Source organism: Tinamus guttatus, unplaced genomic scaffold (assembly GCF_059628265.1).
Source record: "Tinamus guttatus ecotype Peru unplaced genomic scaffold, ASM5962826v1 Tinamus_guttatus_pri_ptg000770l, whole genome shotgun sequence".
NCBI lineage: Eukaryota > Metazoa > Chordata > Aves > Tinamiformes > Tinamidae > Tinamus > Tinamus guttatus.
The window spans coordinates 195906-210266 of NW_028289304.1; the positions used below are offsets into that span (position 1 = coordinate 195906).

The following is a 14361-nucleotide window of genomic DNA, read 5'->3' on the forward strand; positions in this document are numbered from 1 at the left end:
TTTCTGAAGCTCTCTGAAATTTCCTGGAAAATTCCGCACCATTCTCGGCTGTCTGCTCGTTTCCTCTGCAGAGAGCCTTAAAATGTACTCTTACAGCCCTTGGTGATAACCTGTTATTGTGATAAGAACTTGACCATTTGCCAAGTGTCCCAGCCAACATTTAGCCAGGAATAATGCTGACAGATTCTATGATGCTGGTGCTGAGCTTTTGCAAAAAAAAAAAAAAAAAAAAAAAAAAAAGAAGCTGGAGTTATGTAAAGCATTTGCATAAATGTTTCCGGAGACGTGTCTCCTAGCTGCTTGTCTGCAGAGCAGCCTCAGAGCTGCACTCCGAGCTCTTGAGGCTATGGGGATGTGGTTTTCTTCTGTGCAAGCTGAGCATTATCATAGTCAGGATCTTGTGCTCCTGTTAAAATTGTTGCCTAAATAAATTTACCTGGCATGCATGTCAGGGCCAGCATGTAATTATTCAACCCCCCAAGGGGCTTTTCTTAAATACAGGCACAATTCAAGCACTCTTCAAACAGTTGGAAAGAGGACTAGTGTTTGAGTGATTGCGTCTGCATTGGTGGTAGCAGCAATTACTAAGTAATGAGGCACTCGATCCATTCCACTTGTGCCTGGTGACTTCTGTGCCTAATTTGCTGCTGTGCTTGTTTATTTTTAACCCCTGTTGCTATGGCAGATATTTTTTCCTGTTTGCAAAAAGCAGTTACTCACGTACAGTAGTATCATTACCGAAATGTCTCAGGTGCCCTCCTCAGGTCATAAGGGGGTTGGGACATGCCCAAGTGGCCTTGTGTCCTCAGGACATCACCCTTGGGACATCACCCCCAGTCCCTCTAGGCTCAGCAGGCTTTCGTTGTCACTTGTGAATGCTTTTTGGCAGATAGAAGCGCCCCACAGAGAAGGGAGAGGTGGTTGCGGCAGCTGTGTGTGCCAGATGTACCGTGCCTGCCTGAGGGCACAGGACGCTCGATCTGACTCTGGCGTGGGATATGCCCCGTGTTCACTTTGGCTTCAAGGAGAAACTGCACCTCAGGTGAGTGAATTGTTTGCAGCCACACAGCCTGCTCCAGGTAGAGCTTGGCTTGAGTGCCTGGAGCGACCTCTTTTTCCTCCCTGCTTTGCAACTCTGGCCTTGAATGCTGCCCCAGGAACCTTGTGCTGCTGCCTGTTCACAGCCAGCTGCGCTCTGGTGTGGCCACGACCCTGCCAGCTCATGGAAAGAGAGAATATTCCCCTGCCCAGGGGCTGTGTGACCCTCTTTCTGACACTTTTGCTGTCCTTTTAGGCAGTCCTCAGCACTGCTTGTTGACCTCTCACCTGCCATGGACACTTAGACCCTCCAGCTCTGTCCCTGTAGCACCCAGTGTTGTCTTGTTGCAGCATAGTCTTTTCTAGCCCCAGCATTCTGACACTAGCAATCTTGCTAGGATTATAGGATATAGGATTATCTTCCTCATGCAGTCCAGCTTCTCTCCCTTCCTGGGGTTGGCCAAGTAGGGTGACAGGGCTTCCCCCATGTGCCTGTGCCTGCCTCCAGAGGCTTTGGGGGCGAGCAGTGAGGATCTTGACAAGGCCCTGTTTCACAGGCGATACACGTGCTATTTCGGCAGCGAGGGCAACGCTGCCCCTGCCCTGTCACACTATGCTCTGACGCACTGCAAGGAGTGGGAGAAGAAGATTGATGCATGGCAGAAGCCTGTCCTGGAGAACAGGTGAGCTAGATCAGAACAGCACCCTGTGCAGAGCAGGTTAACACCCTCTTGGCAGACAGCACTAGGCTGAAAACTAAGGACTGGGTCTCTGGGAGTGAGCTGGCGAGTGGCAGAAAGGTGACCAGGACAGTGGTCCCCCAGGCTCTGCGCAGCTCCATCGCGTGTCCTGAGGGAGATGCAGCAGGGAATCGGTGTCCTTGCTAGGTGCCAGCCCCAGCTCCTGGAGCACAGCATGATGCCTGCAGGCTGCTGGGGGTGGGAGCACTGTACCTGCCCCTCTTTAGAGCTGGTTGTGTGCTCTGGTGGCCTCCCCCGTGGGGTCCCCCCCAGGCCAGAGCTCCTTGGCTGCTAGTTACCTGTGCTCAGGCTCCTGCCCTGGTGCTTGTGACCAAGTTTCCCTTTTGCCTGCAGTCAGCTGCCTCCCTGGTACAAGTCAGCCCTATTCAACGAGCTGTACTTCCTCACGGATGGGGGGACCATCTGGATGGAGCTGCCCCGCGACTGCTGCAAGGAGGATGTGCAGGGGCCAGCGGGTGCTGGCCTGTCCCAGCTTCTCCCCGTCCTGCAGGAGTATGGAAGGTTTGCTTATTTGGAAGGTAACTTGCAGAGAAGTGATGGACGGTCCCAACTTAACCCTCTCTGTTGCTGCTTTGCCTGTGGTGCAGCAGCTTTTTTGCATGCTGCTGGTTGGGGAGCTGACTAGCTGTTCCCAAAAAAACTGCTGTGGGGTCAAGCATGGTGCAGCATGAAGTCCTCCCCTGGGTGACCTGCATGGGGAATGCAAAGTGTCTCTCCTAATGGGAATCCCTGCCTGTGCCAGGGAGAGGGCCCAGCCTCTGGGGCTGTGTGGGAAGAAGGATCTGCCCCTCCTTTCCCTTCCTTTGCAGTAAGTCTCCTCTCCTTCACTCTCCCTCTGTGCTTACAGGCCAGGAGTACCCGATGTACAATACCTACGATGTCCGCTTCTATGCCTCCTTTGCTCTCATCATGTTGTGGCCCAAGCTGCAGATCAGCCTGCAGTATGACATTGGTGAGTGACCCAGGAGACCTTAGCTTGATTCCTGCTGATGTCTTGAGCTACAGGAGACATGAAGGATTTGGGACTGCTCCTGCCTAGAAATTGATGCTGTGGAGCCAGCATCCCCTCCACTCCTGTGCCCTGGGACTTGCGAGCACCTGATATCTTTTCCCATCTGCTGCTCAATATCTTTCTGCTGAGCGCTCTGATACCTTCTGAGTATGAGTTGGGCTTAGGGTGCAGAGTTGGACCTACCTGGGCTGGGGAAGCCCTTGGTCCTGACAGTTCTCTTTGCATGTCCCTTGAGGATGGAGAGGAAGTTTGTAGCTGTCTGCAGACCCTGATGCTTTGGGCACACCTGGAGGCTGCTCTGTTTGCCCAGCCAATGATGGTCCCAGAGGGGACAGAGTTGGAGTGCAGCTGGGTGGAGAGGGCTGAGCCTGCTGGGCTCCTTTCTAGCTCTTGGTGCTGCCACCACCTCAGTGAAGACAGTGTCATGTGAGGGCCTTGTGCCCCTGGTGTAAGGTAAAGGACAGAGGGTCATGCCTGTCCTGCTGAGAGGAGCCTGGGAGCAGCCTGATGTGCCCTTACCCCTTTGCAGGGTACTGGCTCTTGCCATGCCAGCCCAGGTTGGGAGGCTGATGTGCTGCAAACACAGTGAGGTGCTGGTGGCCTGTGGTTAGGACTTTCTGCTGCAGTGCCTGATATATTCTCATGCTGCTTGTTTTTCAACCTCCCCAGCTGTCACAGTGGTAAATAAGGATGTCCAGCTCCAGCAGTACTTGATGAGTGGTCAGACAGCCCAGGTGAAGCTGAAGAATGTGATGCCACATAACATTAGGGAGTCAGGTATGGGGCCTGCCCTGGCCAGGACTGCTGCGAGCTGAAGTGGATGTGGGGCTGTGGACACAGCTCTTTGTTAGTTCCTCTCACAAGCTGTGGGACAACCTGTGCTTGGGAGAGCTGTATGGTGCATGGAGTGCACTGCTTTTGGGAGCAGGAGGTTTGGATGGCCCTCACTGTTCAGGGAGGTGATGGCGATGCAGATTGTGCCTGCGCAAGGGGGAGGTGGTGAAGCTACAGCAGCAGGTGGAAGGCTCCTCTCAGGAGAGATGGCACAGGATGCAATCAGTTATTTTTGGTGCCACTTGACCGTAGCTCTCCTGGGACCTTGTAACTGGGTAGACGAATGGGTGTTCTGTTGCACATCTGCTCTGTCCTTGCGTAGATGATGAACCGTGGCAGCGTGTCAATGCCTACCTGATGCATGACACAGCCAGCTGGAAGGACCTGAACCTGAAGCTTGTGCTGCAGGTGTACCGTGACTACTACCTGACACAGGACTCCCTGTACTTGCGGGACATGTGGCCGGTCCTCCAGGTACTGAGGGGACAGTCCTGCCTCACAGCCTCTCACTGAAGCCATGGGAAAGGAAGCAGCGTCCTCCCTGTGACATTCAGGGAGCAGGGACAAATCATCCCTGAAGAGAGCATGAGGGGCAGTCTTGAGAGAAAGCTGCAGAGGGTGCTCAAGCTGCACGACCATCTCCTGCCTCCCACAGGCTGTGATGGAGTCGGAGCTGCAGTTTGACAGACAACGATGGGCTCATCCAGAACGGTGTCTTTGCCGACCAGACCTGTGATGTGTGGGTGGTAACAAGAGCCAGGTGAGCAGGAAAGCAGTGGGCATTGAGCAGGTGGAGGATGGCAAAGTGGGGCATGGGCAGGGGAGATGACTTGGAGCTGGGAGGACAGCCCCAACATGTTGGAGCAGAGGATTGAGGACTGGCTGGGTGGCAGAGCCCAGAGGGTGGTGATAAATGGGGCCAGTCTGGTTGGAGGCCTGTGGCCAGTGATGTCCTGCAAGGGTCAGTACTGGACCCGGTGCTCTTCATCAATGACTTGGACGAGGGCACAGAGTGCACCCTCAGCAAGTTTGCAGCTGACACCAAACTGGGAGGAGTAGCCGACACTCCCAAGGGCTGTGCTGCCATTCAGAGAGGCCTAGACAGGATGGAGAGCTGGGCAGAAAGGAACCTCATGAGGTTCAACAAGGACAAGTGCAGAGTCCTGCACCTGGGGAGGAATAACCCCAGGCACCAGGACAGATTAGGGGTTGACCTGCTGGAAAGCAGCTCCGCAGAGAGGGATTTGGGAGTCCTGGTTGACAACAAGTTACCCATGAGTCAGCAATGTGCCCTCATGGCCAAGAAGGCCAATGGGATCCTGGCCTGCATCAGGAGGAGCGTTGCCAGCAGGTCGAGGGAGGGGATCCTCCCCCTCTATTCAGCTCTGGTGAGGCCGCACCTGGAGTATTGGGTGCAGTCCTGGACTCCCCAGGACAAGAGGGACATGGAGCTTCTAGAGAGGGTCCAGTGTAGGGCCACAAAGATGATTAAGGGACTGGAGCATTTGTCATATGAGGACAGACTGAGCGAGCTGGGCCTGTTTAGCCTAAAGAAGAGAAGACAGAGGAGATCTGATCAACATGTTCAAGTACCTGAGGGGTGATTGTAGGGAGGATGGGGCCAGGCTCTTCTCCGTGGTGGTCAGTGATAGGACAAGGGGTAACGGGTGCAAGTTGAAACACAGGAAGTTCCATCTCCATGTGAGGAAGAACATCTTTACAGTGAGGATGACAGAGCCCTAGAACAGGCTGCCCAGAGAGGTTGTGGAGTCTCCTTCTCTGGAGATCTTCCAAACCCACCTGGATGCCACCCTGTGCCACATACTCTAGGTGTCCCTGCTGGAGCAGGGGGGTTGGACTAGATGATCTCTAGAGGTCCCTTCCAACCTTAGCCATTCTGGGATTCTGTGTTGCAGGGATCTGCACAAGCCAAGCTGTATCCGGAGTTGTCAACACTGCTTTTCTTTATTCTGCAGTGCCTACTGTGGTGGGCTGTGGCTGGCAGCTGTCTGCATGATGTGCAAGATGGCAGATGTGCTGGGTGACCATGAGACCATGCAGAAATACTCTGCCATCCTGCAGAAGGACAAGGAGTCATTTGAGAGGCTGCCCTGGAATGGTGAGTAGGGACTACCAGCCTAGTCATGGTCTGCTTGGGAATTAGGGTACAGGTCCTTCTTGGGCCCTGAGCCTTTCTGGGGAGCCTTAGCCTCAACTGGAGGACAATGGAAGGCAAGGAGAAGCCATGTCCCTAAATGGATAGGAAGGAGCAGGTACCAGCCAGGGAGGGATGTTGTCCCCTACAAAAGGAGGCAGAGGAACAGAAAGGGTATGATGTCAAGGAGTAGCTTGGGAAGGAGGGGAATATCTTGGGACAAAGGTGCCACCTTTCTGCCTTCCTGGGAGGATCAGGACCAGCATGCACATGGAATACAAATGTTTACTGTCTCTTCTAGGAAAATACTTTAACTATGACAGCAGTGGGAGCATCACCTCTAGCAGCATCATGTCAGACCACTGTGCTGGGCAGTGGTTCCTTGGGGCTTGTGGCCTGGACCAAGGGCAGTTTGAGGTAAGAGAAGCAGCAGTGTGATCCAGAGCAGCTGGGCTGCAGTGAGCTGGGGCCTTGCACCTGAAGAAGAGCAGCAGGGCTAGCACATGGTGGGGGTTAGGCATTAGTCTGATAGCTGCTGGGGCAGAGGACTCTGGCCCACTCCTGTGCAGTCACAACACACTGGAACAGAGCCCTTCATGCAAATCAGCGCAGCTCATTTAACCAAAATAAATTTGTGAATAGACTATGCAATGAGAGTGCATAATCTGTCAAATTGAACTTGCTTCAAAGAAATTCCTACTGAAACTCAGCAAAATATTATTTGATTAAAAAATGCAGAAAATGTCTCTGTTAATGATGGCCAGTTTAAAGTCCTGAATGAAAATCGGAGGAGACCAAAATCTATTTGGGGCCCTAAAGTCTATAGACCTTCATTTGCAAGAGAAGGCTTGACTAAGATAGTTCTGTCAGATGTTAGTATTATAATTCCCAGGACATGAGAGGGTGGCAGAGAGCAATCGGGTGGATTATCTATGACCAGTAGACACGTGAGAGACCTCATTACTGGACACCAAAACCTGCTGTAGTGGTGCAGGACAGGTAAAAGCTTTGTGCGTCTCGGAGAAGGCAGAATGATATGATCAATTGCATGAGGGCAATGAATCACTCAGTCTGTATCAAGCTTCTCTCAAACACTATCCTAGAAGCAGTAGTGCTAAACATGCTGAGATTTAATGAGGACCACTGGCTTCTGCTTGTGCCCTCCTGTGTTCCCTCCAGTTCGGATTTCTTGAGCAGGGAAACTAGGACTGTGCCCAGAACTGCATCAACATCTTGCCCAGGCCCCATGCAGTGATACCCAAACATCCCTTTATGGGGAAAATGATAAAACCAGTGCAGTCAAAAACTTCACTTGCCTCTTCCTCAGGCCTTGGACTTGGCTTAGGGTGTCTTTCATCTCCTGTAACTAGTGAGCTTTGAGCTCAATGGAGCCTTTAGTAAACTTACATTATACAGTAATACAGTTTTGTCCACACGATGTTTTGATTTCTCTGTTGTTGGCACCACTCCTATGTTTGTCACTACATTAGCACACTCCTGCTGTGTGCCCAGGTCAGTAATGAAATAAGAAGAAAGAAAAGTCTGTGACCCCAGTTCTGGAGGAATTCTGCCAGAAAGAGAACTTCACACAGCCCCTCCACTAATTCCCTCTTCCTTAACGATACTTGTACTTATTCTTAGCTACACTGGAAAAAAAAATACAGTATTTGTTCCTTGACTTCAATGCAGATAAAAAGGGATATGCCTTTTCTTGATATGAATTTACAAAAGTTGCCTATAGAAAGCTTATGTTTCATTTCATCATCCTTTTTCTCTGGCCTTGACTGCAACAAACTTGCAAGAAAAATCTGGTTGGGCTGGACTAATGAGTTAAGAATTACGTGACCTTCTCTTCTCACAAAGTGCTATAACACTTGCTATGTTCCAGGTCCAAAGCCATCACTCCCAATTTGGTCATCATGAAAAGTCCGCGTCCTAATTAGGTTAATGTAGGATGAGACTAAACAGTCCTCCTGTTGCAACATCACTGAGTTGAGTTCTGCATCTGTCCCATAGGCAGTGATCTCTGCAATAATATTTCTTAGTATTATTGTAATACTGAAAGAAGAGGAAAAACACTGTTAACTTTTAGCTGTGTGCAGAAGCTTTTTAATCTCCATGCAGTACCTCACAGCAGCTCCACTGCTTTTTATTTGTCTCATAGCACTCTTAGTACTTTTTAACTGCTTTTGTAAGAGCTTACTCAGCATGATTATTTGCATTTTGCTCTCCTAAGTTGAGCTATTAGCCTCAGTTTGAGCAATTTATGTATTTATTTATTTTTAACTTCTGGGAAAAAGATGTTTTTCACTTCCCCCTGAAGTTTTCCTTGAAATGACTACTTATCTAAAAAGTCACCATCTCTTTCCCTTTAAGTCCTTTTATTCTCTTAACCTTTGTTTGGCATGAACATTTCAGATTTTTTAAAACCAGGCACTGAAAACATCAGGCATCCTGTATATCCCAGCCTGAGCTCTTCCATGCCAACTTGCATCACCACCCAATTACAAAATTTTAGAAATTGAACTTATCAAAATTGGTCAAAAACAAGCCCAGTTCTTACTTTTGTTTTCCATTGAGTGAAGCTCTAGTTAAGTGTCCAGTTAAGTATCTTGCCATGGCTAGCTTTTTTGTATGATTCTTGAGACTTATATGAAATCTGAGGTACCCCGGATCCTGCTCAGTTCACTAATTCCATTGGCAAATTTTGAAGGAGGAACCTAGCGCTGTCCATAACGCTCACCTGGCACCTGCATTTCCATGTCATCATGCAGCCTTACCAAACTCTCTTATTTTGGCAAGAAGGTATTTTCAGCCCCATTGACCCCAGACCTGTGAGGGCTGCAATTGTAGCTGTTTTGACCATTTCTGCTTTAAATAGTCCCTCTCTTATAGGCATTGCAGTGCCTATTTTAACTGTGGTAGCTGATGGAAACAGACTGATGGGGTGAAAGAACAGTAGAGCAGTTTCCCAGGAGGAAGTGTGGGACCCTAGATTGTTGCAGATAGTTAGGGTCCAGCGGCTGGAAGATATCGTGCTGTATGGAAAGATAGGGCCCCTAATAGCCAATAGCGTTTAGTTTATGATGTAAGCAGACGGATGTGATGTTGTAAACCTTAGCTATATAACACCTTGTTACCCATCAATAAACGCCATTTGCCGTCCACCACATTGGTGTTAGTGAGCTGATGGCCCGAGCAGCCTGGGGGTGGTCGCCGTGCCGTTCCTGAACCAGGTCGCCGCGCCATTTGAATGGCAACAAGTGGTGCCGAAACCCGGGAATCATCGCCTGGACGGGTGAACGGCGGCCGGAGCGAGTGGACCAGCCCGGCGGGGAGGACGCTACCAGAGCAACAAGGAGGATGGAAGCCCTCGTGAAGGTCGTATCGCAATTACATAAGCATTGGGGGATTGATTGTAAGCCAAAAGATTTTACTCTCGCTGTTGCGAGGCTTTTAAAAATTAAGGTTATAGACCAGCCGGTGGATATTCTGAAGTCCCTGAAGTGTGTCCCTAAAGTGTGGGACAAATGTACTAAGGCGTTAGCCGAGGAGACGATGTCTTCGGGTTGTGGGAAAAACCTTAAGGCTTGGGGAAAAGCTGTACAAGCCTTGCAGAAAGCTATAAAAGAGCAGGAGACCTGGGTGGCGGTAAGGGACTGTTTGTTGGCCACCCCGAAAATGGGAGTCGGGGCAACCGCACAGACTTTGCACCCCCCAGATGATGGTGATTCTGCTGACCCTAAAGATCTGCAAGAGGGCGATACATCCCCTCCATCCCCGAACCCCGTCCCGCTTACAGAGGAGCAGAAACAGCCGAAATCTGTTTGGAGCGAGCTAGCCGAGGAAGCTAGGAACATTGAAAAGAAGTCAGAGCATGGTGACGTCTGGGCCAGGCCACCACCCTCAAAAATGGCGCCGAGCCGCAAGGGGAAGGGCGGGGCGAGGGTGCCCCCGGCGCGAGTGAGGCGCTGAGAACCAATGGGAGTGACCGGACAGGTGAGGGAAGCGCGAGTGAGGCGCTGAGAACCAATGAGCCTGATCGGACAGGTGAAGGAAGCCCGAGTGAGGGGCCGAGAACCAATCAGAGTGGTCATTTCAAAAAACGCGCCTCCGCGAGTAGAAGGCGGGGCGAGCCAAGAGGAGGGGAACAGCCCGCCCGCAACGGAAGTAGGCGGGACGGAAGTAGGCGGGATGGAAGTAGGCGGGGCCGGAGCCCAATGAAAAAGTACCGGAGCCCAGAAGTGACCAGTCAGTCGAGTTCTGACTCCGGATCAGACACTAGTCGGGACGTGTGGCTCACAACTGATTCAAACTTAAGGAAGGAGAAAAAGAAGGTAAACAGAACTAAGAGCCAAAATATTCCCATCCGAATTAAAGAAAAACCGCGAAGGGGAGAAACCCCTCTTACAGACTGGAAGGAAATAAAGATCGCAAGTGCCAACTGGGCCCCATCAGCCGTGCTAGCGTTCCCGGTCCGGGTGACAGAGGGGGGACAGAGGGTCCACTCGCCGATAAAATCTAAGGACGTACAAGCGATTGTTAAAGCAATTGCAGATAAAGGGACTAATTCTGCCATGGTCTCAACCCTCATAGATGGTATCTTCGGGGGGGACGATATGCTCCCGTTCGATATAAAACAAACTTGTAGGCTGATCTTTGATGGAGCAGGGATGATCATTTTCAAACAAGAATGGGAAGACAACTGTACGAAGTATTTAGCCCAGGTAACTGGGGCAGATCATCCATTGCATGGCTCCAGCCTGCAGCGGTTAATGGGTACAGATCCAACAATGATTACCCCCCAGGCGCAGGCCCATAGCCTGCGGGCCCATGAGGTTATGACAACTACTCGTGCGGCCAGGGAAGCTATTCGCACAGCCTCTAGAGTTGTTGCCAAACCACCGCCATGGTCCACAATAAAGCAAAGTGAAAGTGAGAGCTTTACGCAGTTTGTAGATCATCTCCAAGCAGCGGTCGACTCTTCGTCCCTGCCCACGGAGGCAAAAGGCCCGGTTGTAGTGGAATGCTTACGCCAACAATGCAATTTGGCAACCAAAGAAATCTTGCGATTGTTGCCGGCGGGGTCAAGTATTGCAGACATGATTAAGCATGTTGCAAAGGAAGAGCATCTGACCCCAATTCAGGTGGCAGTTCACACCGCAATAGCCAACGTAATGGCATGTTCTAAATGTGGCCAGGCAGGCCATGTTGCAGTAAACTGCCCTTGGCTGGGGGACTCGCTGGCAGCGCTCCCCCCACGCCAAGATCGACCCAAAGGTCGCTGTCAGGAAAGATGGCAGAGTCAAGTGGTGCCCGCTTAAGTCTATTAAACCAGACCTTCAAAATAAAACTAATGAAAATTGTGAGTTTCTGTTCACAGGACCGGATCATCGGACGCCCCCGTAACCCGTATGCCCCGGTGACAAGCGTCCCGCCCGAGCCTGTGAGTTCCATGCCGACCGAATCCAGAACACAACAAAACAGCCTCCGCAAGAGGGGGCCGCGATGCCTTTGCGTTATCTTAATTTTGGAGCTTGTCACTATAGGACAGGTAGAGTCACACCAGCCCTTTAAATGGGGTACTTGAACAGATCGAACAATCTCGAGTAATTAGTACAAAAATAACTACAGGGTCACCAATTTTCAGTGCCACGCCTTGCCAACCAGCACCCATTGAACCCTGTTCCAAATGCAGCTGGTACGAAAATTGGTTCACCGGTTCGCCGTGGTTAACCACCCTGATATCCACCTTGTTAGGGCCGATCACAATGATCATGATGACACTAATCTTTGGACCCTGTATATTGAATAAGCTCATGCCGTTTGTCAAGAATCGGCTAGAGAAGGTTAATATCATGTTAATAGAGCACCAACAACTGCTTTAAGAATATATCCACTCAGTATTATCCCCAAGTTATCCCAAGGTACACCCTATGCCTACACCCCGGTATTACCTGTCATCCCCTACCTTCTACGTGCCTTCTTCTTTGTGCCTTATGTTTTTATGTCAAGTTTATGATATATAATTTTAAGATTGTTATAAACTATAAGAATAGAATAAGATAGTAATAAGAATAAGATAGTTGTATTTTAGCTAGTTTTGTTATGCATAGGGAGGGGGGAAATGTTGCAGATAGTTAGGGTCCGGTGGCCGGAAGATATCGTGCTGTACGGAAAGATAGGGCCCCTAATAGCCAATAGCGTTTAGTTTATGATGTAAGCAGACGGATGTGACGTTGTAAACCTTAGCTATATAACACCTTGTTACCCATCAATAAATGCCATTTGCCGTCCACCACATTGGTGTTAGCGAGCTGATGGCCTGAGCGGCCTGGGGGTAGTCGCCGCGCCGTTTGAACGGCAACACTAGATACTTGTTACCTTGAGGAAACATGCAATTGTGAGCAAAAACAAAGGCTGAGAGTTCAAATAAGGTGATTCTGAGTGGGGTTGGCCTGATCTCCAGAGCAAGTTCCTAAGAGAAGCAATGGTTTTGACCAGTGACTGAAGGTTAGAGGCTTTTCATGGAGTCATGATAATTAGACAAGTTATTGGATTTCCTGCAAGGAAGATGGTGTGAAATTGTCTTGTCCTCTAAAGAGGAGCAATAATGGCCTCTTCTAGCCTAAAATTTAACCCTGACTGAGGGGAATGAGTAACCACTGAGGCCAAGCGTACATGTGTACTTGCACTTTTTCCTTTGTGCACTCTCTCTGTCTCCATGTGCAGGTCTTCCCCAAGAGTCACGTTGTCAGCGTGCTGAAGACTGTCTTTGAAAAGAACGTCATGGGCTTTGCAGGTGGCACTATGGGCGCCGTGAACGGCATGACGCCTCATGGGGCGCCCGACACGTCCAGCCTGCAGTCCAAGGAGGTATGGATCAGCATGGTGTATGCCCTGGCTGCCACCATGATCCAGGAGGTGAGCAGGGGACTCCGCGCCTTGAGGGCATCAAGCCCTGGCTCTGCGCCCTCTCCTCATACTCCATGTGGGTTCTGATGGCCACCTTTCTTCCCTCTGCTGCAGGGCCTGGTGGAGGAAGGTTTCCGCACTGCAGAGGGCTGCTACCGGATGGTTTGGGAGAAGCTGGGCATGGCCTTCCAGACGCTGGAGGCCTATTGCAACAAGAAGGTGTTCTATTTTCTAGCCTACATGCGGCCCCTCAGCATCTGGAGCATGCAGCTGGCCCTGGAGAGCCGGGCTGGTCGCACAGACGCTGCCCACATGAACGCCCTCTGCCCCGGAGCGCCGTGGTGCCAAGCAGATGAGAGAACGCACCCTGGGATGGTGGCCTCAGCTGCAGGGCGGGGACCCTGCTGGGGTGCCCTTCTCTACCCCTTGATAACGTTCAAACTGTTGTTTTCCCTCCCTATCTCCTCACCTAGCTCACAGATCATGCCCTTAGCCTGGGGGGGGGGGGGGCTCCAGACACAGGTGCTGAGCATGAGGGGGTCCAGAAGCACAAATTACATCTCCTCACCCTCCTTAGTGAAAGGAGAAGAGTGGGATAAGGGGACACTGCCAAGGCCTGTGCCTCCCTTTCCCTATCACTCAGGGCTCTGCCAGCCTGCAGGACAAGTGGCTTTCCCCAGCCTGAGCTGGTTCCATCTCCCAGGAGCAAACAAGACCTTTCTCCTTCAGGCTTTGTCTGGGAGAATTCAGTGGGCCTGATAAGGTAGGAGGGGCCTGCAGGGCTAATAAGTTTGTGTGATGTGTATTTGTGAATATTAAGTGAGGACCTTGGACTAGAGCAGGATGCAGCTGCCCGCATCAGCTGTGGCTGCTCATTGCTGCTGTACGTAGATACGTGAATACTGTAGTTGTTCCTCTGCTTTGTAACTGCTGCAGGCAAACAGGCTCTCCTGGACTGACCCCCCCTAGCTCTGCCTGCACCTGGATTGAGCTCTGGGTCTGGTGCAGTGCTGGGGAGCCACCAGGAGCTACCTGCATATTGGCCCAAGGTGGGGCACACAGGAGAGCTTGTGGCAAGTACAATCCTGTCTGTGGCCTGTGACAATCTGAGCTCAGATCCTGCCTGCATGGAGCAGCGCATCCCTGATCTGGTGCTGTGACACCCTCCCTGCTGATACAGCAATGTAGCTCTTGTGAGCAGTGGAACAGATTTTACATGGCAAATCATTTTAATTTAAATTCTTAATAAATGATTATCCAACTGTCTGTCCTGGGTGACGTATTTGCTTTGAGCTTTTTGTACTTCCTTTGAGCATGTGCCTATAGTCTTCTCCGTCTTCCTCCAAAGCTCATCCTAACCTTAGCTGGTTTGCGCAGAGGTCTGTGTGAGTAGCTGTGGGGCAGGCCTTGACTACAGGCTTGGTGTCATGGGCTTGGGGTTTTTTTTGTTGTTGTTGTTTGGTTGTTTTTTTTTTTTTTTTTTTTTTTGGGGGGGGGGGGTGTTGTGCTATGGTGTTTGTGGTAGGAGCAGAAACTACCCTCTACCCAGTTGCACTGAGGTCCTAGAGTGCAATTTGAGTCCTGTTCCTTGTTCCCTACTCCTGTGCAGTTATGAGCTCTAGGGAAGAGGCAAAGACCCTGGTCTT

General features: G+C 50.8%; 1 protein-coding gene across 1 annotated transcript; it reads left to right on the forward strand.

Annotated features, from left to right (window-relative positions):
• The first annotated feature begins 911 nt into the window (after positions 1-911).
• Positions 912-14337, forward strand: LOC104574792 (non-lysosomal glucosylceramidase-like). The gene is given in 13 exon segments (XM_088537432.1): positions 912-1042; positions 1596-1721; positions 2133-2317; positions 2647-2751; positions 3481-3588; positions 3968-4119; positions 4301-4329; positions 4331-4405; positions 5622-5764; positions 6102-6217; positions 12533-12724; positions 12830-13056; positions 14325-14337. Coding segments are annotated over 13 exon segments (1515 nt in total). The 5' UTR covers positions 912-998.
• The last annotated feature ends 24 nt before the right edge of the window (positions 14338-14361 follow it).